This window comes from Eulemur rufifrons, chromosome 1 (assembly GCF_041146395.1).
Source record: "Eulemur rufifrons isolate Redbay chromosome 1, OSU_ERuf_1, whole genome shotgun sequence".
NCBI classification, from domain to species: Eukaryota; Metazoa; Chordata; class Mammalia; order Primates; family Lemuridae; genus Eulemur; species Eulemur rufifrons.
In genome coordinates, this window is record NC_090983.1 from 24220859 (window position 1) to 24247375 (window position 26517).

The following is a 26517-nucleotide window of genomic DNA, read 5'->3' on the forward strand; positions in this document are numbered from 1 at the left end:
AAGTATCTACTTTCATTGAAAGCTACTTTACTATTAGAAAAGTTGTTTTGCAAATAGGTAAATCTTGCTGTCATTTCCATCCCATTGGATATTCTTCATTAAATTATACAAAGAAAATTAAATTGTAAGATGTAGTTTTGAATTATTTTTCTTTAGGATAGAGTTCACCACAATTCAAAGAGAGAGGGAGAGAGAGCACACCAGAGTTTGTGCTCCCTAGAAGGGAAACCACTTTAAGACTTGATGGGCTTTCCTTATACGTCTGCTTTTTATTTTTAAACACCACCACCTCTTTGCTGACCAACATTTTCTTGCAAATTATGGCAAGGAGGGAGGAGCATGAGCGAAGGGGCTGGGTGAAAGCTGGTGATAGCCCCTGCCAAAATTCCAGGTTGAAATTGAATCCTCCAGTAAAGTTTCTTAGGCATGGGGAAAAAAAGATCTACAACTTCAGCAGAACTGTAATTCTACCAAGAAAAAGTACAGTCAATCTACCTTACTGTCACCAAAGGATCTGAAGCTGGCTTTGTCATACTTCTTTCTCCTGTATATATGGAGGTGAAAAAAAAAAAGCAAAGGGAGTTTAAAAAAATTGATGAAGCCCTGACCCTTTAGATTCCATTTATAGTCTGTGCTGAAATGCCATCCCCCTTGACTAGCAAACTGTCCAATCCAGCCGCATGTGTCAAGATTCTATTAGGCACTAAGTGAAATATATATGCATGCCCTTATACCATTTAACACTCTGGGTCCACCTTCAAGACACTGGGCTGTGGATCAACCGAACCAAGAACCATTTTGACAGGTTCTTTTGGAGGAGCTGCTTCTTTTTTTAACCCATCCCTTTAAACAAAATGGCACCAAAGAAGGACGTGAAGAAACCTGCTGCTGCCCCAGCCCCTGCCCCGGCACCGGCACCTGCACCTGCACCTGCCCCAGCCAAACCCAAAGAGGAAAAAATTGACCTCTCTTCCATTAAGGTAACTAAATGAGTGAATTGTTTGGTCACTGAAACATCTTACAACAGCAGGGAGCTCTAGGAGCTCTAGGAACCAAGGGGAATATTTTTCATTGAAAGGAGTGACATTACTCAGAGAACTAGTATATTTTGGAAGAAGAGAATCCTACTTAAAAAGAATAAACTCTAGAATATAATTTCAGAAATTATTAGAATATAGTAGCATATATGGAGACTGTACTTGCTCTATTTTTTATTCTCTAATTTCCATTTTCCCCTAAATTGTCAAAGTGAAATTTAGGGGGAAAGTGTGTAAGTATGAAAGTGTTGCATTTACAAATATTTTAACCAGTGTTTTGGTTGGTTTTTTTTTTTTTAATAAAATTTCTGTGAAAACTGAATATCTTACCTTACAATTACATCAAAAGGAAAGTTTTAGCCCCTATTTGTTTCCAGAAGTTTAAAAACAGCTGATGGCCCAGTTGTCCTGAATGTATTTGACAGCTGCCTTATTTCATCTGAAAAAGAAGATTTTTTGCAATTCAAGTTAATTCCCCTTTCAGCTTTGCTTAATAAAATTTGATACAACACTAAATGAGATCTCAGTGCAGAAAATTACTCACTCAAGTGTTTCAGTGACTATAACTGTCATCTTGTTTATTTATACACAGTATTTAATTCAGAATTTGTGAGTTGCTTCTAAATGAAACTAACCAAAAAAATTGTAAAACTTGCTGTTTATATGGCTTTTAGCTATGTCTTTGAGCTTTTGCATACTGATCTTGAACTAAGGAGAATGTGATTGATTTTTGTGTCAACACTTTGCTGTGATCAAAGTTCTCATCTGCCAAAAGATTATCCGCTTTTGGAAAAATGACGGAATGAGTGTGCCTGTTACCTCTCAGTGATATGACCCATCAAATGTGCACTGTCTCTTCATGCACTGGGTTCTGATTGGTCCAAATGACAGTATGAAAATCTTCATCTAAGAAACCCTGCCTTATATGGAAAACTAATGAGTGAAAGTGCTCATGAGGTGATCTTTTCACTTAAGCCAAAAGTTCTGTACACATAGTAAATCTTAACTTTGCTAACTTGCCATTGTTTCCTTGCAACTATGATACTGACCTCTAAACAAACATTCCATTGACTATTTTAATGTAATTATAAATTTATACTAAATATATATGTAATTCAATATTTATATCCTTGAAATAAATATTGAATTATATCACCCTTAGATAAATGTGATGAAATTAGATATATTCATAATTTTATAGCATTCCAGTTAAATCTGAAAGTTTATGTTTAAAAAATAAAAGTAGATCATCACAAATCTTTAATCTTTACTTCGTAGTTACCTGAAGTCATATTTGAAAAAGTGGATCATAGAATTCTAACATTGGTTAAGAACTATTCTTAATGAATATCCATTTAGAAGGAGAAATGCATGTCAGATAGTCTGATAAATGTCTCTACCTTGAAAACTGCATGCATACAATTCATTAAGAGGAAAACCAATTTTTCATCTCCAGAAATTCTAGTTAATGTATCTTTATAAACGCACACTGACATTATACAGTAAGTGTGGTCACAGCCACCATAGTGATTCTGATTGTCCCTATTCTTTAATTCTTCACTCTATAGTAACAGGAGAGATATGAATCAATGTCAAAAATATTCCTTTTTACATTTATTGTGATGTATAAAACAATATCATTTCTTTGTACGTGGTATTAGAAGCTTCTGGAAAGAAAAAAATGTACCTTCTTGATTTAAAAAGAAAAAGAAGTACCCCACTAATGAAAATAGGCATTTTGAAGGTGCTGACTTGGGAAGGGGAGTTGGGGAATGGAGGGATATATACCTACATGATGGGTGCAATGCGCACTATCTGGGGATCAGACACACCTGGAGCTCTGACTTGGGGGGAAAGGCGGTACATGGACAACATATGTAACCTGCAATTCTGTATCCCCCATAACAATAAGATGAAATAAAAAAAAAAAAAGAAAAGAAAATAGCCATTAATTTTCTTCCCCAAGGAACTATGTAAGGATAAGTACATAAATAAAAATTTAGTTTGACAGATGAGAGATCTCCAAGAAAAGACAAAACATCACTTTTTAAATCCGAAAATTAAGCCAACTATTTTTTCATAGTCAGCAGAGAAGTGACACTTTTCAGAATCTTGAAAATTGATTTATCCTTCCATTTATTTGTTGAATTAATGCTAGTATGAGTTAGTACAACTAAGCAAAAGAAGGAAATACTCCTGGAGAGTCTCTGTAAGGATGGGGTATGCTCCATCTTCATTATTTCACTGCAAAACAAGAGGTGTGATGGATTCTGATAAAGGACACAAATCAAAAAGGAGAAGTGTAATGAATTTTGAAGAAACAGGAAGAAATTAACCTTTATCTTTCATTCAGAGGACACATTCTTAATAGAAAGAGAAAAAAAGAATTGAAACTAACATATTTTTGTAAAAGAATTTAAATGTCTTCAATGCTTTGCATTCATTACTATGAAATAAATCAGTGCATATTTAGAGGAATCCTAGCATAGCCAAAGAATGTGATGCAACTTGAGAATTTTATAAAATTTAATTTCATCCCAGTAGGTAACAGGCCTAATTAAAATGTACATTAAAACATTTCATATTGTGATTCTTTTAATCACTTAATGATGTTTCTAGATATATTACCTCATATAAGTTATAAACTTTTTTCAAGCAGAGGAAATGAACTTTAAAGAAATTAATAGAGCTGTTATATGTATTCATTAACTTTCTGAAAACTCGACATAGAACAAAACTTAATTGAATTATAAACATTCTTTCATAAATTGTGTAAGATTGGAAATCTAGCTGCCCTTTAGACTTTGAGTAATTCTGTAGTTTAACTTTGTGTAGTACTATAGTCATAGCAATAGTAAAATTTAATCTCTCGATAGTATTCCCAACTAATACCTATGTTTCATGTTACAATATACCACACTTAATAGCCATTTATTTGACTCCTCATAAGCCCTGAACAATCTTGTATATTATTAATTAGTTTTTATCAATTTCTTAAATGAGCTTTCCAATCTGATTTCCTATTTTGTTGGTTATTTGCTTGTAACATTTCATCAGTTGTTCTGACAAAAAACCTTTGATACTCTCTGAAGGCATGCTTACTTGATGTTCAATCCCTATGGATTTTCTATGAGTACCCTTTTCAAAAACAAAGTACCGCTGATATTTGAACAGCAAAGTTACTGTCCTTGGTGATTCTAAGTGCTCTTTGCCTTGAGAGAGCTGATGTTTCCAGCAACAATGCCCAAGCTAAAAGAACACTGCCTGACAGAATCACAATTATAGGAATTAAAACCTACTAAGAGTATGGTTGTAGGTGCAAACACAAGAATGAACGCTAGTTGCCCTAAACTGCACCCAAGTGAAATAATGGAAGTAAATAATGAGATAACCATGTACCTAGATTTTAAAAGATCTTCAATGTGTAAGTGAATTTTTTTTGCATGATGCATGCATTAACTGATATGTTAGGATTGCTGTGAGGTAATGGGACTTTGAATCATGTTTCTCACTGTATTGTTTAAATTTTAATTCTCCTTGTATTCACCACTCAATCAGGTCATCCCTGACTGGATACTGCGGGTGATAGTACAAAAAGTGGTAAAGGTACAGAATGCATTGACGGAAACTCTATCAAATGACAAATCTTACAGCAACAATTGACAACATGCTTGGGAATACGTAAACTTTAAATTTAATATATGTGGTGGAAATCTAGTGTTCCCAAATACATCTATAATACTTACTGTTGGGTATTCAGTGGAAACAGTTTTGTATGCATTGTAATATTGCCTTGTTTTGGCCTAGGTAGAGGATGGTTTGTGTTAATGAATAGAAATCTTTTTTCTCATTTCTAAAGGCTAATATAAACCCAGTCCCACTTAGAATTTCTGAGAAAATCAAATGAAGTCATGCTCCACAAAAACTCTGAAAACTTAAGGTCTTTGTCATAATAACAACCAACGTGCATCGTTAATTTATTTGTGCCATGTTATCTTATTTAATTCTCACAACATTTACACTGAGGTTGTTTTTAATCCTCATTTTGCAAGTAAAGAAATTGAGCCTAAACAAGTTTACATGCTAGGTACCTGATCAAATAACTAGTTAAGTGTTGGTGCTAGGATTTAACTTAGCAGGCCAAATCCAGAGTCACCTGTGTCATCTGTTTTCAAGGGTACCTCCCATTTGTAAACAGTAATATGTTGCTGTTTCTAAGAATGTAAAAAGGAGCCTTTTTTTACTCTTAAAGGTGTGAGGTAGAGAGGTTCTGATATTGCCCTGCACCGTCCTGTGTAGCCAGAAGATGGGGTGACAGGCAGGCGTCAGGGCAAGTTCACCAAGACTTTTGACCCTGGCAGTTCACTGCTATTCTCTTCTCCGCAGCTTTCTACTATTTTAGTATCTATTGCTAACAAGTTGGGTGTTCTCTTTTATAGAAGGAGGGTGAAATATCAGGAATCTAGAAAGACGCCTAGTCACTTTGTTCTAGTTTTCTGTAAAAAGTTGTAAACAGAAAATGGATATTAAAAAATACTGTTAACTTAATGAAACTGATTGAATTTTCAAATACTTTTGTTTTCATTTAAATAAACGCAGGCACTTATCAAACCTGATCTTCAAATTTTGTCATCAGGCTAATATTGTGAGAAAGGTATGAGATCTCTATTTTGTTAACAAATAAGCAGCATGATTTAAACTGGAAATCCCAAAAGTAGTCTTTGGAATGATATGCAGAAATACAATGCCACATGTATAATATGGTAAAATCTTAACCAGTGTGAGGAAAAGAATACATGTTGTCAAGGTCTAATTAGAAAGAATGGGTGAAAACTTCTATAAGTTGTTTCTAAGTTTTTTTACATAATTTTAAAAGTTTGCTTTCTTTTACTCTGGCCTATCAATGGTAAAATTAATTTTTAATACAACTGTAATGTCAACCAATTGCAATATTAGTCCATTTGAAGTGGGAATATAACCTTAGGAGCAAATCCAAAATTATTTGAGACTATCACTAGATATGAATATCACATTTCCTCTTTCAAATATCTATGCTGTAACAGAAGAGAACAGGTGGAATGGAGTGAGAAACTATTAAAAGACATTTTTGTAACTCTCTCCAGAATTATATTTTGAATTATATGTAACAGAATGATGTCTTTGTAAAGTAAAATGCAATTTGGAAAAAAAGAGATCATGTTCAGCAATTAATAGTTAACGGCACTTTGAAGTTTTTCAAAAAAATAAAATCTTTGCAAGACAAGGAGACCACAAAGTGACAGTGCCAAATTTAGCTCTCGACATTTTAGTGCTGCAAATGAACCCCCTGGCAAGTTGTCTTTAGAACTCATTCCATAATTACCCAGTATTAAGCACCATCTGACTCATGGTGGAAGGGATTATATTTAGTCTGCTGAGACTACATTTTTTTCTGCTTCTCTTCAGACCAAAATACTTTTCGTATGAAAATAAGATCTTCTATAGTTTGTTTCTCACATAAACTTCTACAGTTTCTTTCTCATCCCAAATCAGCATTTGGAGGGCAAAAAAATGTAATATAAAAGTAATAATGGGTTCAATTATACTACTTAAAATTTAAATTGTATGGAAAATAAATCTTGGCTATACTGGTCATAAGTTAATAATAGTGAACTGAAGCCAGAGAAAGATAAGTCCACATCTCGTTGACTTTATATTCTTCCTTCCACTGTATCTAAGTCCCTATAAAATGCCCAATGGTATACTGTTTCTCATTTATAAAAAATCCAACTGACTTGAACATGGTGTTATGAAATTATAATGTGTTTAACTCCTCTTTATCTACACTACTTCAAAGTAATATTATCTATTCAATTTTTAGGCACCCTGCCCTTTTCCATTTAAAAAAGTGAATAAATATACTGACAAAAAGACAGAAAATTCACAACATTGTAAAACCATAAACAACTCTAGAAATCATGCAATGTAATATTTTATATCAAGGAAACTATAACCTATATAAGAGAAGTTATTTAATTAAAAGGCACATGATATGTTATAAGAAAGTCAAAACAAAATTCCCAGATTTGCTCTCTTTATATCACAACAAAGACTTGAAGTCTCCAGAATGGCAATGCCACTATTTATATATCCATCTTCACAAAAGGAACTCTTACTCCACATAAGTAGGAAAAAGCACACACAAAGAATTTTCTCATCCCACCTGTTCTTTTTTTGTTGTAGCATAGATATTTGAAAGAGGACATGTGGTACTCATATCTTGTGATAGAGTAACAGATTTAAACCTAAGGCATGAAACTATAAGAACTGTAGAAGAAAAAGTTTCAAATAATTTTTTATTTGCTCCTGAGGTTATAGTCACACTGCAAATGGATTAATATTGCAAATGATTGACATTACAGTTTTATTAAAAATTAATTTGCACTATCGAAGGGCCAGAGTTTAAAGAAAACAAACTAAAGCACACACACAAAGAATCTTTCTAATGCTCATGTTTTAAAAATGAAAACATAAAGAAACAAATAAAAATAAAATTTAAATTTTTAAGAAATTACATACAAACAAATGCACAAAAGAAAAAGTACAACTCTCAAGAAATTTTAAATTTCTTTATCAATTATTAATCATGAGAAAGCTGATGAGAAAAATGTAAAAGTGTAGAACTGGGTCACATTCTTAAATTTTTATTGAAACTCAGACCTCTCTTAATTCTTATTGGTCTACATTGTGTTATTTTAATAATTGAGCCTTTGCTCTCATGTGGCTGAATTCAGTTGACTAGTCTAGGCCTCTTGAGCACAGAATTATCCATTTTGTCTCAGTTCAGATCACCCTATGCAATCTAACCATCTAATCTCCCTTATGTTAGAGACCTTGGGCTGGTACTGTATTCTTATTACTCTTCATTTCCCCTGCTCATATCATATTAGAGCAACCATCCTAAGAATATCATTTTTTGAGGTCAAAAATACAAAGGAAATATATTTATTTTCTTTGACTTAAGTGAGTCATTCTGAAATACAAAACCTAAAGAGTTCCAAAATACTGCTTCCGCTGCCCTTTTTGGTGGGTCTAGAAACTCTAAGATTGGATGAAAATTAAGTTATGTTTCTCCTAAGGGTTTATATATATATATATATATATATGTATATATGCACATATATATATACACACACACATATATACGCATATATGTATATATACATATATATGTGTGTGTGTATATATATATCTCCAGGTCTTTAGCCTCTTTGCCAGTCATTAAATCAGAGAGCACACAACAATGGTCTCTTGATTGAAAACTGGCCTTGGGTAGATTAGCTTCTTCACTCAGCCTTACCAGTCATCAGTCCCATTGTATTTTGCAGTGGTGATGACATTATTTGAAGACTGTGGTCCATGTTCTTTCCTAGGGTGTTTTTTGCCACTATTCAAGATCATATATCTCTCAGACCATCTTTATTATAGCTCTTCTTTTACTGTACTAAAGTTTAACATCTATCAATTGTACAACCTATTTAATTAACTGTATTTTAATATATTTCCTATAAATTAATTTTTTCTATATACCAGAAACTATCTTGTCTTTACATTGGTTAACCAAACCTCATAAGTACTACTAGAAAGATGCTTTTTGAAGTGAAGAAGAATCTGTAAACATTGCAATAAAAAATCTTTTTAGTAGTAGCAGTATCTTGTAGCCTACTACATACCAAAGGATAGCACAAGAATCATAAAAAATGTGGAATGTAGCTATTTTACTCTAACATTCTGAGATAAGCATGTAGGCTAGGATTAAAAAGAGCCTTTAAGACTGGGCATGGTGGTTCAAACCTGTAATCCTAGCACTCCGGGAGGCTGAGGGAGGAGGATCGCTTGAGCTCAGGCATTTGAGACCAGCCTAAGCAAGAGATAGACCTCGTCTTTGCTAAAAATAGAAAAATTAGCCAGGCATCGTGGCACACACCTATAGTCCCAGCTACTCGGGAGGGACATGAGCCCAGGAGTTTGAGGTTGCAGTGAGCTATGATGATGCCACTGCATTCTACCGGGGACAACAGAGCAAGACTCTGTCTCAAAAATAAAAAAAAAAAAAATTTTTAAAAAGCAAATCGGGGGTTGGCAAATTAGAAGTCCAGATAACAAACATTTACATAAAATCTAAGAGAAAGTACTAGAAATATAATGGTGCATACATCGATAATTGAAAATGAGCATGGCTACTATGAGCTAGGCAGTTCTAAATGCCAGAGACACAGCGCTGAAGGAGAATGCAGCCCCTCCTCTAGAAGATGAGCTCTTTGAAGGAACAGAGGGAGTCTTTTCCTCAGGGTATATAATATTCTAGAGGAGCTTATATTTGAAGGAGAAGCTTAGTATACATATATTCTAGTGATTTTAATTTAATGAAAATCTATTGAGTATCTATAATATAAGCCAGATATTCTATAGAGTTATGGGGAATAAAACCTAAGAATAAGGCAGGAGCAGCACCCTAGTGAGAGAGGTAGGGGCAGCCCCTACGTGGGTCCACATCAGGAACTGAGGGCTGTCAGGAATGGCCTGCGCTTCCCAGAAGTTCACAATCAGGAAGGCTCAACAATTTGCAGTGTTAGAAAGCGCTGGGTAGAACAGAGAGAGGACGTTTCTTTCAAGAAGAGGAGCTTTTATCAGGGCTTTGAAGAATATTTGATCTCTGAAGAGGAGCGATCAGAAGAGATGAGAAGAGAACATTCCAGACAGAAGAGACTTAAATCCAATTTTTAAAACAAACCAAATGATGACATTGCAAACTGAGGCCAAAATCAACAGACGTTCATACCATGCCTTTGTTCAGAGGGCTGATTACCTCATCATTATAACACCAGGGAAGAGATGTTATACAAGAGAGGTTTGTCATTAGTAAAAGTGTACCAGAGAATAAATTGCATTTCCCATTTTTCCTACGTACACAGAATCTAGGTATTCTAACTTTTATTTTATTTTATTTTTTCTAACTTTTAAACTACAGTTTACTTTCTAGATTAGGTTGTACTCTAGCCTTCCCTGATGTCACATAAAGTGCCCAACTATTTATTTTGATTCTCAATAAGTGCAAAAAAAATCTAAACTCTCATTCTCTGTGATAAAGCTAGGGAAAAAGACTAGGGTGAAATAGTTTGACAACTGCCTACCACTTTACTGCTTTTATTTTAATAATGATAACTCTTTACATGATGCCCAAGTAGTTAAGAAGGAATCGCTTATTCATAACATAAATACAGTTTTGAACTCACTTTCCAGTTTACCTAGATTTTACAAAAATTAACCATATTTTATATGTCAGTGAGGACACATTTTTCTACTTGAAAAAAGTATGAAATATAAAAATGATTGTGCCTAGTAGGGCAATGTTGCTAGTAAATTTTGCATTATTTATAGTTATTAGCTCCACTAAAGATATATGCTAGTTGTCAATAATAATCATAGGGCAATTCAAATTTAATGACACAATCACATAAATATAATTACAAAACTAACGAACACAAAGAAAACATGCTCTACTCTAATGCTTTAATTTGTGTATCAAAAATTATGAGATTTCAAATTCCACAATTATCAAAGTTTATCGCCTTTGTCTCTCCCTTCTATTATTTCCCCCAACGATTCAAAGCATTTTTAATTTTTCTATTAATCTCCATTTCCCAGTAACCTTCCAAAATGTCATTCTATTTATGAAAGTATGCATTTACATGGCTACTAATAATTTAAAAATCATATTTTTCAATCCTCATTTTGAGACTCAAGACCCAATGAGGTTTCTTTTTTTTTTTTTTTTTTTCACTACTTGTAAACTTAGGGTGCTTTTAAATATGCATTTAAATGTTGATTTCATCTGGAATGGTTTGAGAGAAAGCTACAAAGTACATAGCTCACTACTAAGGGAGACTTCCTGCTTTTTGTGTTCATCCCTCCTTAAAAACAGTTACTGAAACAGTACTCAAGTTCCAATTCATCTCCAACATATTTTTTGCCTATGATCTACTTTAAATATGTAGAAAACTGATAAACATTTTGTCTGAACATCAGTGGACATCCTAAGACTGGTCTTTTCCAGTACCACTTTTCCCAGGACCATTTTAGGAAGAGAGTTGTCCCCTATTTTCAGATAAGCTGCCATGAAAAACCATTTCTAGTCAATCCCTCATATAACTTTAAAATTCTAAAATACAACCTTGCATTCCACAAGCCCCGCTTTGGGTTCTTTTGGTTTCTAGAGACTGATCCGTAAAGTGTTTGCCAAGGCAGAAACAGAATCAGTACGTTCTAGTAAGAACTTATGCAAAATTTTAAAAGAATATGTATAGAATGAGAGAAAAATAATACAAAAATGATCTGGTCCTGCCTAGAAGAACTTCTAAAATTCAAAATATATCCCTACTCAGCCATGAAAAAGATAACAGGGAAAGAGGAAAATGTCAGAAATTCCCAGACCTAATGTCAGAAGACTTAGGGAGAATAGTGAGAAATGGAAATCAAAACCATTCCCGTCTTAGATTTACTCCTGAGAATACAACTTGGACTGATGGTCCTTAAATGGAGATTGCAAGTCCAGACTGGAGTGTCCTTTGGTGCACCCTAAGCAACACGTAGAACATGCATGGCCTTTTCAAGTCCTCTGAACTTTAAAGACAGCTTCAGAGGCCTTCTTTGGCAGTTGCCGTTTGAAACTCCAAACCAGTCCCATCCAAAAAATTCCATTACTACCAAAACTTGCTGACTAGAAGTTTGTAAAGTCCATAATTCACTAAGAGAAGGGTCCAGCCCAAGACCATAAAGAAATTCGAAGCTCCTCTTGCCACTGAACAGATAAGAAACTTCTTAAAGGAAGACGCTCCAAGGGAACATCTCAAAGATGAAGACCATAAAAGTACTGACAGGCTTCAGTTTCACTATGGCCGTCTACTCCTGGGTTCTGGTTACCTAAAAATAGCCCCCAGGGTACAGATCCATCTTTCCCTTTGCCCTAAGAAAGCTAAAAAACTCTCCAAGGGGAGTGGCAACTTCTCTCTGAAACCCGATGCTAGTTGTGAGGTCACCGCTTGCCCAGAAATAAAAGCAAGCCTCAGCAAGGGAGGACCCCACTCAGGGACCGGAGCAGCCCGAACTCACTCTTCAGCTTCCCAGCTGTTCTGCAGCCCAGCGACTCCATCATGGTGGGTCCTACAAGAAAACTCTTTGTCATTTATAGGAAGACATAGATAGCGGATATGATCTTATTGAGAAGAAACGCAGACAAAAAGTAGAATTAAAGAGAGAACATATTCAGTATGAGTCTTTAGAATCTACTTTTGATTTTTGTTGAGGATAGAAGAGATTAATTAGAGCTGTTATGCCAACTGGAAAAATACATCTTATTCCCAAAAGCCATACTTTATGCTTCACCAATTCTTGCTATACCACGTTTTATTATATGTAAATTTAGGAAAAACTGCAACTACAGCAAAATATTGTACCTCAAAATACAATCCAATGATGCTGATAGCTAAAATTAAGTAAACTGCTTTCAGTGTATTGGGTTTTCTATGCTAATATTGGCTAAACAGCAGAAAGACTTAAGGTAGCCTTTTTAATGTAGTGTATCTATACTTTTTAATACAGTATGTCTTATTAGACATATCTTAAATATACCATAAATTATTATATTGTTCCAGAAAGTATTTAATTTAGCATTTGTTAAATCATTTATTAAGATACAGGGAGATGTTCTCTAATTATCTTTTGCAATAGCTCTTTATGTTCCTAGATTCAAAAGTACCCTAAGGCAATCTTCTTATGCCAGGATACCTACATGATTTCCTAAAAATCTCAGAGCAGAGAGCACTCATTCTGCTGTCAATGCATTTGGAAAAGTACTAGTTGTTTCTTTTTTTCTCTCTCTCCATCGCCACTGCAGTCCTTCAGTGCTGACCAGATTGCTGGTAAGTGAATTGAGCTTCTCTACTACAGATGTAAGCACACAACTGCCTAGTTTCTGAAATATCACTTATCTTCAAGGCTTGTTACTTTGTGGCTCAACCTGTTAGTGTCCAAGCTCTGCCTGAATTCTGAAAAGTAGGCTGATTTTTGGTGCTTACTTTGAAGATTACTTGGGGAATGAGCTGGACACACAAAAAAATCAGAACATTTTTGTTTGGTTAAAACATTCTTTGTGATTAATTTCTTTCTAACAGATCGAGTTCTCTAAGGAACAGCAGGATGGTAAGTTTAAAAGCTATAGACCTTAAATGTGTACACTCATAAAGATGGCATACGAGAATACCAACTCCCTTAGGATGAGATTAGCGCTTCCTAATTATCTCCACTGGTGTTGCCACTCTAAATATAAATTGCTCTCAATCCCTCTAAATATAAATTAGCTCAACCTGAAACTCTTGCTTATAATCAGTAATCAAAAATTTAACAAACAAAAGATAAACACCACAAAACAGGTCCTATATTCACTGACGTCTAAATAAAACCAATTTGATATAATAGGTAATACCCAAAAAGGATGTAGAGTTTAGATAGCAAATTTGCTAATCAAATTCCTAAAGAGAGATCTGACAAGTCTGGATTGAAAATAAAATTGATTATATAACTGCCCAGTTACCAAATCTACATAATTTCCATGAGCACCATAGTGAGTTGCGGAATAAAAGTGAATTCAGAGACAAACATAAAGGAGTAATTTATCGTATCTGATGTTCCTTACATGAGATACATTCTGGGTAAGGAATATTAGATGTCGCCTGGTCCAGCCCCTCCTTAGAGATGCAGGACAGACTCTCCGAGTGGTGATAGGAGTTACTCAAGGACCCAAAGAATTAGTGATAGGATCAAATCTAGTATTAGTTTAAATTAGTTAGTAGATTAGATTAGTAGGAGAGTAGTAATAGATTAGTAGAGTAGATTACTATCTACTCATAAAAACAGGTACTAGCTAGGAGACTCCAAACTCTGTTAAGAGTCAAGAGAATCTGAATAGTTTTCCTAATACTTCAACTGTTTCTCCTTTGGGCCTTTGGATTCAACAGATCCCACACCCCACAGGAGCCTGATGTTTTCATTACGAAGTACAGGGAAGAATGTTTTATGGAGTGATAGTGTCATGTACTTAAATGAACTGAGACACAAATACATCGATGGAAGGAAAAGAAAAATTTTGTTATATGATATTGTTTATGTTAGAATATTGGTCATAATAAGTATGTATATATCATGATATAGAAGACATAAATAATTATAATTATAGGTGATTAATAAGTACCTATTCAAATACACAGTTGTCAACCTAAAAAACTCCACATTCTTCAGTCTGTTTCGGTGTCTGAAATATTTTATGTTTGGACATCAATTAAGAAAAAAAGAATATTTGCTGTAGTACAGACTCATGTATCTACATCATGGTTGATGGCCTCATGAGGACAGATTCAATGATTTGATGACTCATAACTCAAGATCTTTTGAAATTATACTATAAAGGACTATTTTATTTTTATTTATTTATTTATTTATTTATTTATTTTTTGAGACAGAGTCTCTCTCTGTTGCCTGGGCTAGAGTGCCGTGGCGTCAAGCTCACAGCAACCTCAAACTCCCGGGCTCAAGCAATCCTTCTGCCTCAGCCTCCCGAGTAGCTGGGACTACAGGCATGCGCCACCATGCCCGGCTAATTTTTTCTACATATATATTTTTAGTTGTCCATATAATTTCTTTCTCTTTTTAGTAGAGACGGGGTCTCACTCTTGCTCAGGCTGGTCTCAAACTCCTGACCTTGAGTAATCCTCCCACCTCAGCCTCCCAGAATGCTAGGATTACAGGCATGAGCCACCACGCCCGGCCTGAAGGACTATTTTTAATCGAAAAAAGGCAGTTATTCAACTACAATTTGTTTGATTTGTAATGCATTTTTAACTACTGATGCTGCTACATTATCAGCTACTGCATTCCAGTCCTCTGAAATATCTAACTTACAGTGTCATTGTGACTGCCAAACTATAGTTGGACCAAGCAATGGAAGACTTAAAAACCCTTGCAGGAACAGAAGGACTTACTGTTGAACATTAAATCTGTTACTCCACATGTGAAATAGATTTTAGATACAGAAGCTCAGCAAGCATGAGTATAGTGGACTGGTTTTCTCTGGGTCAGGAAAACAAATGTAAGCATTTTAAATTAAATAGAAATCCTATACTTTCAGAAATGAAAGATTTTTTTAGTTTATTTCCTTGTTTAATGATTAAAGAATTTTACTCATGGCTGCTCTATTTGAATGTATTCACAGCATTGAAGGAAAGGAAACAAACAAAAAAACAACCAGAAAAGTATAGAATTCTAAAAGTGTAAGTCCTGTGCTGTCCAGTAGAGTAGACAATTAGGCACATGTGGCTATTTAAATATTAATTAATTAAAAAAAATAAATCTAAAAAATCTGTTTCCTCTGTTGCACTCGTCACATTTTAGTGTTCAAGAGCAACAGTGAGTAGCTACCTTTTGGGGCAGTCCAGAGTGAGAACACCTCTATCATTACCAGAAAGTTCAAGAACAGTACTGTTACAGACTGAGGTCAACAAACTTTTTTTAAAGAGCCAAATAGTAAAAATGTTAGGCTTTGCTGGCAGCATAGTCTCTGTAAAAACAACTCCACTCTGTCACTGAGGTGTGAAAACAACCACAGACAATACATAAGGGAATGGGCATTGCTGTATTCCAACCAAATTTTATTTACAGAAACAGGTAGCCAGCTCCTGGTAAGTAATTTGCCCGTCTTATTCTAAATTCTTCAAGAGAATAACTTATTGTAGGTTAAAAAATTTGGGGTAAGAAAAACAGTATCTTTCTGGGCTCTGCTTTTAAATCAAAATGTTAATGTCAGAAGAGTGATTCGATTACAGCCCATGAAACCCTATTTCTACCTTGGCACCTGACCAGGGTAATAGTGAGCCCTCTGAGCAGCCTGTGCATGAAAGCCTGGAGCCAGTAACAAGAATAGTTCAGTTTCACATGTCCCTTAGAAAGATGAAAAATAATATTTGACTAATGACTCCATAGTGCCTGCAAGCATATTTTTTTTTACCTTAAGGAAATGATCTGTTATAGTCAAATGCATAGAATTTGAGGGGGCAATTTTAGCAAAGAATGGTAACATAGTCTTATATTGTGAATATAATGTCTGGTGCAATCTTAGATTAGGAAGTGGTGGTTAATATGATACAGTATTTTGCTGAGTAATTTATCTAGACAGCATCTTTTGATCTGAGACTACTGACAGCCAAAAAAGAATGTTTTCACCTCTACCAGTTCATTCACAAATGGTTGTTTGAGTGTTGTTAGCATTAACTCCAACAAGTTGCCATCAGTATCTTTGGGTTCCCCAGAAAATTTCATCTAGTTAAGTTTAAAAGTTTCAACTAAAATGGCTTTACTGGCCCCAAAATCCAGAGTAGCATACTTTCCTGTCTTTTTGGTATACCCTCTAAATTCTTTGTCATTATAATTTTGAAAGGCAAAACCAGTTCTATGAAAAAAGAAAGACAAAATTTAGGGAAAGTAATCAATCAACAGGATAATTATAATAAGAATAGGCAACACTTAAATATGTATTTAATACATACACAACACACACAAATGAGTATAAGTAAATTGGAGAAATAGGAATAAAATTGATGGAATCTATCAATGTGAATATCCTGGTTGTGATAATATACAATAATTTTGCAAAATGTTACCATTGGGGGAAACTGGACAGCGTATACAAGAGATCTTTCTATATCATTTCTTACAACTGCATGTGAGTTTACAATTATCTCCATACAATTTTAATTAAAAATGCATAAATTCTAAAGCTAATATAACATGTTATCATATGTATTATCTGAAAAAAAAGAGTAAAGTTTAAAGAGTTTATCATAGTAACAAATCCAAGCAAGTGTTTCTCCTCTGAATTGATTACACTAGGAGCCTGCTAGAGTCACATATTGAAGTGGTTACTATACTATAGAATGTACAGGTTTTTCTTGCCTTTCTAAACTTTTTCTGAAAAATGAAGTTATTCCTGGAAAAAAATTGGTTAAGGGAAGAGCCTAGGAAATTTGTACCTCAAGAAGGAATTTTTCTATATAATTCGAGAAGTTTGGGTCAACCTCACATACCACAACTCTGATTGAAAATTTCTTGAAATGTCATTAGTCTTGTTAACTATATGAAGGATTATTAAGATTTCTCAAGGCCTCAGAATTTCTTAACCCAGTCCTGCTTCCCAGGCAGATGAGGGACATATGAATAAATATGACTAGGATCTCCAATTACCATATCTGATTAACAATAATATATGACAAAGTTGTAAATGCCGCTTTAGAATAATACCAAAAAGAAATGCCAAAAGGATTTGCCAATGATAGTTTGAGACAGGAAGAGAGAGTCCAAAGATAACAGCTGGAGCGGTTGGCAAGAGTTGTAAAAGACACAAGAATTTGAACAGAATCCTTGATGGAGTTAGGGTCAATTGATAGGTCCGAGGAAGAAAACACACCCTAATGCTTTTTGCTTCTTGCAGAATTCAAGGAGGCATTCCTCCTGTTTGACCGAACAGGTGAAAGCAAGATCACCTTAAGCCAGGTCGGTGATGTCCTTCGGGCCCTGGGCACAAATCCCACCAATGCAGAGGTCAAGAAAGTTCTGGGAAATCCCAGCAATGAAGGTAATTTCATCAGTTTTTTTCAAGAAGAGTGGACATTTAGGGAAGTACGTGCGTGAGCGTGCGCGTGCGTGTGTGTGTGTGTGTGTGTGTGTGAGAGAGATTTGAGAAATCTTATTTGTTTCACAATTATAGGGCTTATTTTACCCTTGATTGTGGTAAGTGTGCCTTTTGGCTATCTAAAGTCTCAGCTTTTTCCCTCATAAAATAAGTTAACCTTACTTTGAGAATTTCCAAGCATGATAAAATGTCATGCTAATGAAAGAAAATAATATCTAATGCTAACATTATCATCTTATCGAATGTTCATAATGTAAAGGCTAATGAAATGAAACAATATCCAAATCTTTACACTTTTTCAGATTTCAAACGTTCAGAGAAATTTTTTTAAACATTTTGACAAAAATGTTAAATATGACTAAAACACAATGCACTTTATAAACAATTCTGAGTAAATGACAATGGCACACTTCTAGAGGAAAATCTCTGATAAAAGCTGTGGAAATGAAATTTCAGTGTTTTCAAGCAACTGAAAAATACATGCTGTCTACCTTGTGTTCTTTCCTTTGACACCCTGCTTCCAGGGCCATCTTAAAATAAACCCAGCTATTTTAATTAAGAATAGACAATATGACATCTTAATAAGAGTATTTTTCTATTTCTAAAGAATTATAAAAAAAAAAAATCTTTAAAATCCTAAGCCAAAACTTACATTCAGTCCCCCAAGGTAAATCCTGGGACAAAAATCAGTGAGATATGTAAGTGGAAAGATTGCAAAAGTCATTTACTCAATACAGAAATCCAGTTATTAGTCTGGAACAAGGAAATTAATTTTAACCCCAGCGGTTCATGGAAAAGCATAATAGTCTATTGGAAAATGCCACTCTAAACAAAAGACATGTGCAAACCATTCATCTGACAAGGGAATAATATCCAGAACATACAAGAAACTCAAAGAGCTCAACAGCAAAAAAATACCCCAAATAATCTGATTTAAAAATGAGGAAATAGGCCGGGCGAGGTGGCTCACGCCTGTAATCCTAGCACCCTGGGAGGCTGAGGTGGGAGGATTGCTCGAGGTCAGGAGTTCGAGACTAGCCTGAGCAAGAGCGAGACCCTGTCTCTACTAAAAATGGAAAGAAATGATCTGGACAGCTAAAAATATATATAGAAAAAAATTACCCGGGCATGGTGGCACATACCTGTGGTCCCAGCTACTCAGGGAGGCTGAGGCAGAAGGATTGCTTAAGCCCAGGAGTTTGAAGTTGCTGTGAGCTTGACGCCACGGCACTCTAGCCCAGGCAACAGAGCGAGACTCTGTCTCAAGAAAAAAAAAAAATGAGGAAATAAGCTGAATAGACATCTCTCAAAAGAAGACATACAAATGACTAACAGGTATATGAAAAAATGCTCAACATCACTAATTATCAGGAAAATGCAAATCAAAAACTACAATGAGATATCATCTTACCCCAGTTAGAATGGGAATTATCAAAATGACAAAAAATAACAAATGCTTGTGAGGATGCAAAGAAAAGGGACTCATATACTATTGGTGGTAATGTAAATCATGTAATGTAATGTAAATTATGAAAAACAGTATGGAGTTTCTTCAAAAAACTCAAAATAGAACTACCATATGATCCAGCATTCCCACTCTTGGGTATCTATCCAAAGGAAAGGAAATCAATATTGCAAAGAAATATCTTCCATCTCATGTTTATTGCAGCACTATTCATAATAGCTAAGATATAGAATCAACCTAAGTGTCCATCAACAGATGAATGGATAAAGAAAATGTGGTATATATACACAGTGAAATACTATTTGGCCATAAAAAAGAACAAAATTCTGTCATTTGTTGTCACGTGGATGAACTTGGAGGACATCATGTTAAGTGAAATAAACCAGGCACAGAAAGTAAATACCGCATGTTCCCACTCATACGCAGAAGCTAAAAAAGCTGAACTCATGAAAGTATAGCATAGAATAGTAGTTACTAAACGTGGGGAAGGGCAGAGGGAGAGGGGGAGCCATAAGTTAGTTAACAAATACAAAAGTACAACTAGTTAGGAAGAATAAGTTCTAGTGTTTTCTAGTGTTATAGGGTGATTATAATGAATAACAATTTTTTGTATATTTTCAAATCGCTAAAAGAATGGATCTTGAATGTTCCCAACACAAAGAAACGATAACTGTTTGAGGTGATGGATATGCTAATTATCCTGATGTGATCATTACACATTGTGTACATGTATCCAAATATCACACTGTACCCCATAAAGATGTACAATTATTATGGCAATTACAGATAATTTTTATAAAAGACAAGACACAAAGCTGAAGTTTTTTCAAGTACATATGTGAGATGTTTATGTTTGCCATTTGGAAAAAGAGGGAGGGGGAGGGCAAATAATTTTTTTTTTTTTCCTTGATAACTGAAAATGCTTTGGAGACTATTCTTTGTCAAAAAAAGGGGAGGCGTGGAACTTGATTTCAAGAAACTTACCTCAAAATCAGTCTCCTGGGATATTCTTCAGATTTCATTTTCTTTGGAAGAAAATTTCCTGTTAAATTATGCAGAAATTAGCTGAAATAATGAGATAAAGTGAGGTTACCATGGGCCAACCCTTATTTTGAAATGGGATTTTCTAACTTACCAAACATCCATCTTTTATGGAATTAGTAAATAAATGCTCATTTATTCAGTACTCAGATTTAATCTTTTTAATATTACTCAATGTAACCTCAATGTAGAAATGGAAATGACATGTGATAGATATCAGATGTAAATAGAAATGTAGATTCCTAGTCTATGAAGAAAGAATAGTAAAAGGAAATCTTGATTTTGTGAGTATATAACTTTACCATTTGCATACATCTGGATAGTCTATTTATACTTTTGCCATTGATAAGATTTACCTTTTCAGAAGATACTAAAAAAAATCCTATCATCTCTAGGCCTCTAAATCACAAAGAAGTCAGGAAATCTCATAATATTTGGCACACACAGTCTCCTTATAAGCTTCTTTTTTAAATTACTTAAAGTTTAAAGAAATTGAAGGCCCTACAAAAGCTGGGGACAAAGGTGGAATATAAACTAAATTTCAGTTAAATTGTTCTATATTTATATGCTAATGGTTTTGTTGTATTAATGTCTCAGTATACTTTTCTATTATTTCTCTAGTATTTTGGGGAAATATTAGATGAGCGATACCAATAAAATAGTGACTTATACTTATTAAGCACTCAGTTTGTCCTAGGTATTAAAATAAATTTTGCATACATTAGCTCATTTGATTCTCACTATAACACTATGAGGTATCCCTGTTTTACACATGAAAATTTGAAGCACAAAGAAGTTAACAAACTTGCCCATTCTCATACAGTTGTAAAGGGTAGATTGTGGATAAAAGCTCAGGCACTGGAACTCCAGATCTCATGCTATTATCTATTACCATATTTTTTGGTCATTTTTAGCAATTTATGAGCTGAAATTGAAGCTGTGTGAAAATTTTTCAGATCATCTAGAATAAACTTTCAAGTTTAATTTGTGACTCAGAGATGGTATTATAGTAGCTGATAACTCTCAAATTGCAATTTCTTATAGAGATGAATGCCAAGAAAATTGAGTTCGAACAATTTCTGCCCATGATGCAAGCAATTTCCAACAACAAGGACCAGGGCACCTATGAAGATTTTGTTGAGGGTCTGCGTGTGTTTGACAAGGAAGGCAATGGCACAGTCATGGGTGCTGAACTCCGCCACGTTCTAGCCACCCTGGGTAAGGAGAATTTATTCCAGTGCACTTAGTAAGACAAAATATATAGGAAAGAACATGACAGGAGAATCATATTATAACCAAAATAGGTAGAAGGAAAAACTACAAAGGAAAAATAAATTTGCCTCAGTGGCGGTGAGTTTGTTTTGGGGAAGTGGTAACATAAAATATTGGCAATGAGTAAGTAAAGTAAAGTTTTGTAGTTCTTATAGGATATAATTTGTATGACTAGCAATAATGTGTATTTAATTAATTCATTCAAACACAGTTTGTTGAGAATCTACTAAGTGCCAGAGGAATAGGAAGGGCACAATTCCTATACCCAAAGAGTTTAGTCATAGTCTCCAGCAGTCCCTGACTGGTGGCCTATGGTGGAATTTTGAAAATACCATGTGATCTTCTTTCTGAAAGAAGAGTTTTGTTTCACCAGGTGAAAAGATGAAAGAGGAAGAAGTGGAAGCCCTGATGAAGGGTCAAGAAGACTCCAATGGCTGCATCAACTATGAAGGTAAAAGCAACGTGCACTGGTGGTTAACTCTTAACTGATCGGGTGGATGATGGACTCCGTTGAACTTAAAATAACTTCTTTTCCTCTTCCTTTCTTATTGACATACCTATTTCCATCAATTGCATAATAACTCAAAAAGATACCCTATGAAGATTTGAATATACAAATAAGATTTTTTTCAGTATATTTTAGCAAGACTGTGCATTGTTTTACAGCTTAACATGTGTTTTCACATGTATTTTCTTGTTAGATCTTCAAAACATCCCTGGGAGATAGACAGGTTTATGTCAGAATCAAATTTAATAGAATGTTAAAATTGAAGAGATCTCAAAGTCATTTACTAATATCAAGCAATTATAAAAATGAAGAAACTGAGGGCCAAAGAGGTTTAGTTACTTTGTGAAGATCAAATCGTTAATGGCAGGGCTGTTGCTAAAACTTAATTCTTCTCCTTGTCTAGTGTTCTTTCTTAAATGAAAGTCATCTCATAGTAGCCAATGGTTTATTTTCTACCACAAATTTACAACAGCTTCACCCAGAGGGTGTGAAAGCAATGTACTACACAATACAAAGATGCAAAACATAGTTGTATAATATAATTTGCAAATAATAATTTCCACTAAAATTGAAAAATATATCTATCTCCAAAGAGGACTAATCTAGCTACATTTCAATAAAGCTGTGTTGATAGCTTTGATGTAAATATAGGCTTATAAAGACCACAACTTAGAAAAAAGTAAGAAAAAAAAAAAGAGGAAAAACATCGAAGAGAAAACGAAAAGAGGGGAGGGGAGGGAGGAGGAGGGAAAAGAAGAAACGCAAAGTACCTAGCCAGGCATATCTTCACTGATACTCTTGATTAAACTTCTCTTTTTTTTCTGTAAATAATTTTTCACATTTGGTTATTGCCACAAATATATTACATAGAATAATCATTTAATAAATATTGTTTGAACAAGTGGATAGTTATCTAGAAAATAAAGTCAAATCTGAATCTTATACCAGGATAAATTTCAAATGGGTCAAAAATTTAAATGTAAAATGTAAAAGCCAAAAACATAAAAAGCATAAAAATTATGGAAGAATTGTTTTATAACTTTAAAGTAGTGAGTTCTTCCTAACAGTGACACAAAACCCAGAAATTGAACATTTTGATAAATTTAACCACATAATTTTTTAAAAATCTGTATGGCAAAAGCCACCAGAAGCAAAGTCAAATAGCAAACCCGAGGAAAAAAAGATATTTGCAATCAATATCAAAAAGAGCTAAAAATCGCTAGAAAAAGAAAGAACTACTATAAATTAATAAAAGATCCCATCCAATAAAAACTTTAGCAACTACATGAACAGACAATTCACAGAAAAGGAAATAAATATAAATGTAAGATGACAAACTACAGCAATAATAAAAGAAATTCAAGTTAAAACTACCCAGAGGTATCATTTTTCAATCAGCTGATTGCCAAAGATTAAAAGTTTGGCCACAGTTTACATTGTGGAGAGTTAATAGTAACAGGCAATCTCACACATTGCTGATGGGAATGTACATTGTTAAAGCCCCTAGGTGACAGTAGGGTACTATTAATTGCAGCAAATCCACTTCAAGAGACTTAGTCTCTAATATATTTGCACTCAAGTGAAATAACCATATATACATGGTTATTCATTACTGTGCTATTCATAATGAATATTTGAACAAGTCAATGTCCATCAATGTACAATGTGTCAAATAAATTCTGATACATCTACATGACGAAATTCTCTGCAGTCATAAAAAATAAGGACATTCTTGTATACAGTTATAGTAATATCTCCAAGATAAATTATTAATTGAGAAAAACAAGTATAAAGCAGTGTATAGAGTATACCATTAGTTCTGTAAAAAAGGTTTTTAGAAACATACATTTATGTGTTCTTATATATGTGTAAACAGCTCTGTTAACTATAAAGAGGTGAGTATACCATTATTTCTATAAAAAGGTTTTTAGAAACATATATTTGTGTGTTCTTATATATGTGTAAACAGCTCTGTTAACTTAACTATAAAGAGGTGAACCAGGTGGCTGGAAGACAGTGGTGAAAAACTTTTGTGTGTGAATTATATACCCTTTTATGCTTTAAAGAAAAAATTTTAACTGTAGCCGAGCACCATGGTGAGCACCTGTAGTCCCAGCTACTTGGGAGGCTGAGGTGAGAGGATCACTTAGCTTAGGAGTTTGAGTCCAGCCTGGGCAGCATAGTAAGACCCTGTCTCTCAAAAAAAAATTTTTAACCATGTATATGTACCACTTACTCAAAAAATTAAATTGACAAAATCAGGGCAAAGGTCATAAATCCAGTATTAAGAATTGTGGGTTATACAGAGCTTAAGAAAATGAACTCTACTGCTACAGCTAAGAGTAATTAGGATTGAGCTAAATTTCTAAACCTCTCTTTTATTAAATTTGACTGTTTTCTAACTTTAAATTATCTTTATTACCCCTACAGCTTTTGTTAAGCATATCATGTCTGTCTGAATGGAGCATTCAAGGTATATACCTGTTCCCTCTTTAATATATAAGGCTTTATTGATATTGTGTTCTTCAAAAATTAACAGCTTCCCTTTTTTGCTGTAGATATAATTAATATTGTTCCTAATTAAGAGATATTTATATTAACCATAAAACATTAACTCCTTGAGATGGGTTATGTAGAAATAGAGCATTTTTATGTAAGTGTATAAACATTTCCTTCCACCTGTAAACCCTATCTTTCTGACTATACTACAATTACGCAATGGAGAGTCAACAAATCACAGACTAGTTAATTAATTTAGTTGAAACATAACACTGATAAAAGCATGGGTCTAATTTTTTTGCCTAACTAAAGTAGCTTTTAACAATTACTGCTCTAGAACACCATGTCATAACAGTCCAAATTCAAGCACTTGCAACCAGGTTCTTACAACTAGGAAATGCTTTACCTTGTAAGTGTTGGTTCATTTTGTGCTTTTTCTTCTTTTGCACTTGACATTATTTCCTCGAATTTCTTTTCTTAAAAGACATGATCAATATCTAACTCGTTTTCCCTTTTCCTTGACAGAACAAGCATTGTGTAAGAAGACTGGCTGGAAGCTTATTTTAATCACACTCATTACTGTCCAGATCTGGTTACCATCATTCAGAAAAACAAAACAATCTGGACCGTTCGAGACGGAAGGACTCCCTGAATTTTTATATACCTTGAGTTTCTCCTGAATTGTATTCATACCACACAACCAAGTGTCTGCTGCTCTAGACAAGAAGAATAAAATATTGACAATGTCAAATCCAAATCCAAGCACCACTCTTTATTATCTACCTTGAGTCAACAAACATCCTTAAAATCACTAATCAATAAACAATTTTGGTCAGTCTGAAATGTTCAAGTCACATTGTGCTTTATTTTCTTGCTTAATGAACCTAATTTTTAAAACTTCCATTCTTTTGTTAAATGTACAGGATATTGATGAATTATAAACTTTTAAAAGAATAAATCACTGCAGGCCGGGCGCGGTGGCTCACGCCTGTAATCCTAGCACTCTGGGAGGCCGAGGCGGGTGGATGGCTCGAGGTCAGGAGTTCGAGACCAGCCTGAGCAAGAGCGAGACCCCGTCTCTACTAAAAATAGAAAGAAATTATCTGGCCAACTAAAATATATATATACAAAAAATTAGCCGGGCATGGTGGCGCATGCCTGTAGTCCCAGCTACTCGGGAGGCTGAGGCAGTAGGATCGCTTAAGCCCAGGAGTTTGAGGTTGCTGTGAGCTAGACTGACGCCACGGCACTCACTCTAGCCCGGGCAACAGAGCGAGACTCTGTCTCAAAAAAAAAAAAAAAAAAAAAAAAAAAAAAAAAAAAGAATAAATCACTGCAGTCTACAAAGCGATAATAAATTGAATAATGATAATTATATATTATTGAAAAAGTGAAATAGCAAACTGACGAGATTCAGATTGGATGAGAGATGGCTTAATATAAACTATCCAGGCCATTCAAGGTGAAAGCAGGTTTCCTCAGATTTGTGTAAATCATTTTGTTCATGGTTTGATCTATTTCAGCTCTATTAACAATCTGTCTTATTAGAAAATTCTAGCAAGCTCTTAATCCTTCTCACTTAGTGTCTTTGAGGATAAGATTTAAAGTGACCTTTCAGCTGTTACTTAAAAAAAAATAAACTCTCTGGGGACGGGATTATTGCTCAAGAACTCAAGATGCTGTTTACTAATATTTTCTCTCCCACTGTGATTCCCCCTACTTTGCACATCCGTGTCCCCAAATCTAGGCTCAATCTTTCAATACCTGTCAAAAATAGTAAGACTACTTAACAGAAAACTTCATGGTGTAAACATACTTCATCACCTCAGAATGCTATCACATATCACTTTTTCTTTTGAACAGAATCTGAAAGTTAATAGTTGAATATTTAGAAGAGATGTGTGGTAAATGCTCTCCC

General features: G+C 34.4%; 1 protein-coding gene across 2 annotated transcripts; it reads left to right on the forward strand.

Moving 5' to 3' along the window:
* The first annotated feature begins 739 nt into the window (after window positions 1-739).
* On the forward strand, window positions 740-25442 carry MYL1 (myosin light chain 1). Of its 2 annotated transcripts, none has more exons than XM_069467583.1 (7): window positions 740-980; window positions 13250-13277; window positions 17614-17757; window positions 21365-21538; window positions 21966-22043; window positions 24531-24573; window positions 25125-25442. In XM_069467583.1, the coding sequence occupies exons 1-6, from the start codon at window positions 855-857 to the stop codon at window positions 24557-24559; spliced, it is 579 nt and encodes a 192-aa protein (XP_069323684.1). In that variant the 5' UTR covers window positions 740-854; the 3' UTR covers window positions 24560-24573; window positions 25125-25442. The 2 variants fall into 2 exon arrangements, with proteins under 2 accessions (XP_069323684.1, XP_069323689.1); XM_069467588.1 differs by lacking the exons at window positions 740-980; window positions 13250-13277 and adding exons at window positions 12160-12232; window positions 12973-12997.
* Window positions 25443-26517: the final 1075 nt, after the last annotated feature.

What these genes read in the sequence shown, in the direction of transcription:
- MYL1 (XM_069467583.1), top strand. Translation starts at nt 855, where the DNA reads ATGGCACCAAAGAAGGACGTGAAGAAACCTGCTGCTGCCCCAGCCCCT. An exon ending in TTGACCTCTCTTCCATTAAG is followed by an intron (nt 981 to 13,249) that starts GTAACTAAATGA and finishes TCTTTCTAACAG; the next exon opens with ATCGAGTTCTCTAAGGAACA. An exon ending in GGGAAATCCCAGCAATGAAG is followed by an intron (nt 17,758 to 21,364) that starts GTAATTTCATCA and finishes AATTTCTTATAG; the next exon opens with AGATGAATGCCAAGAAAATT.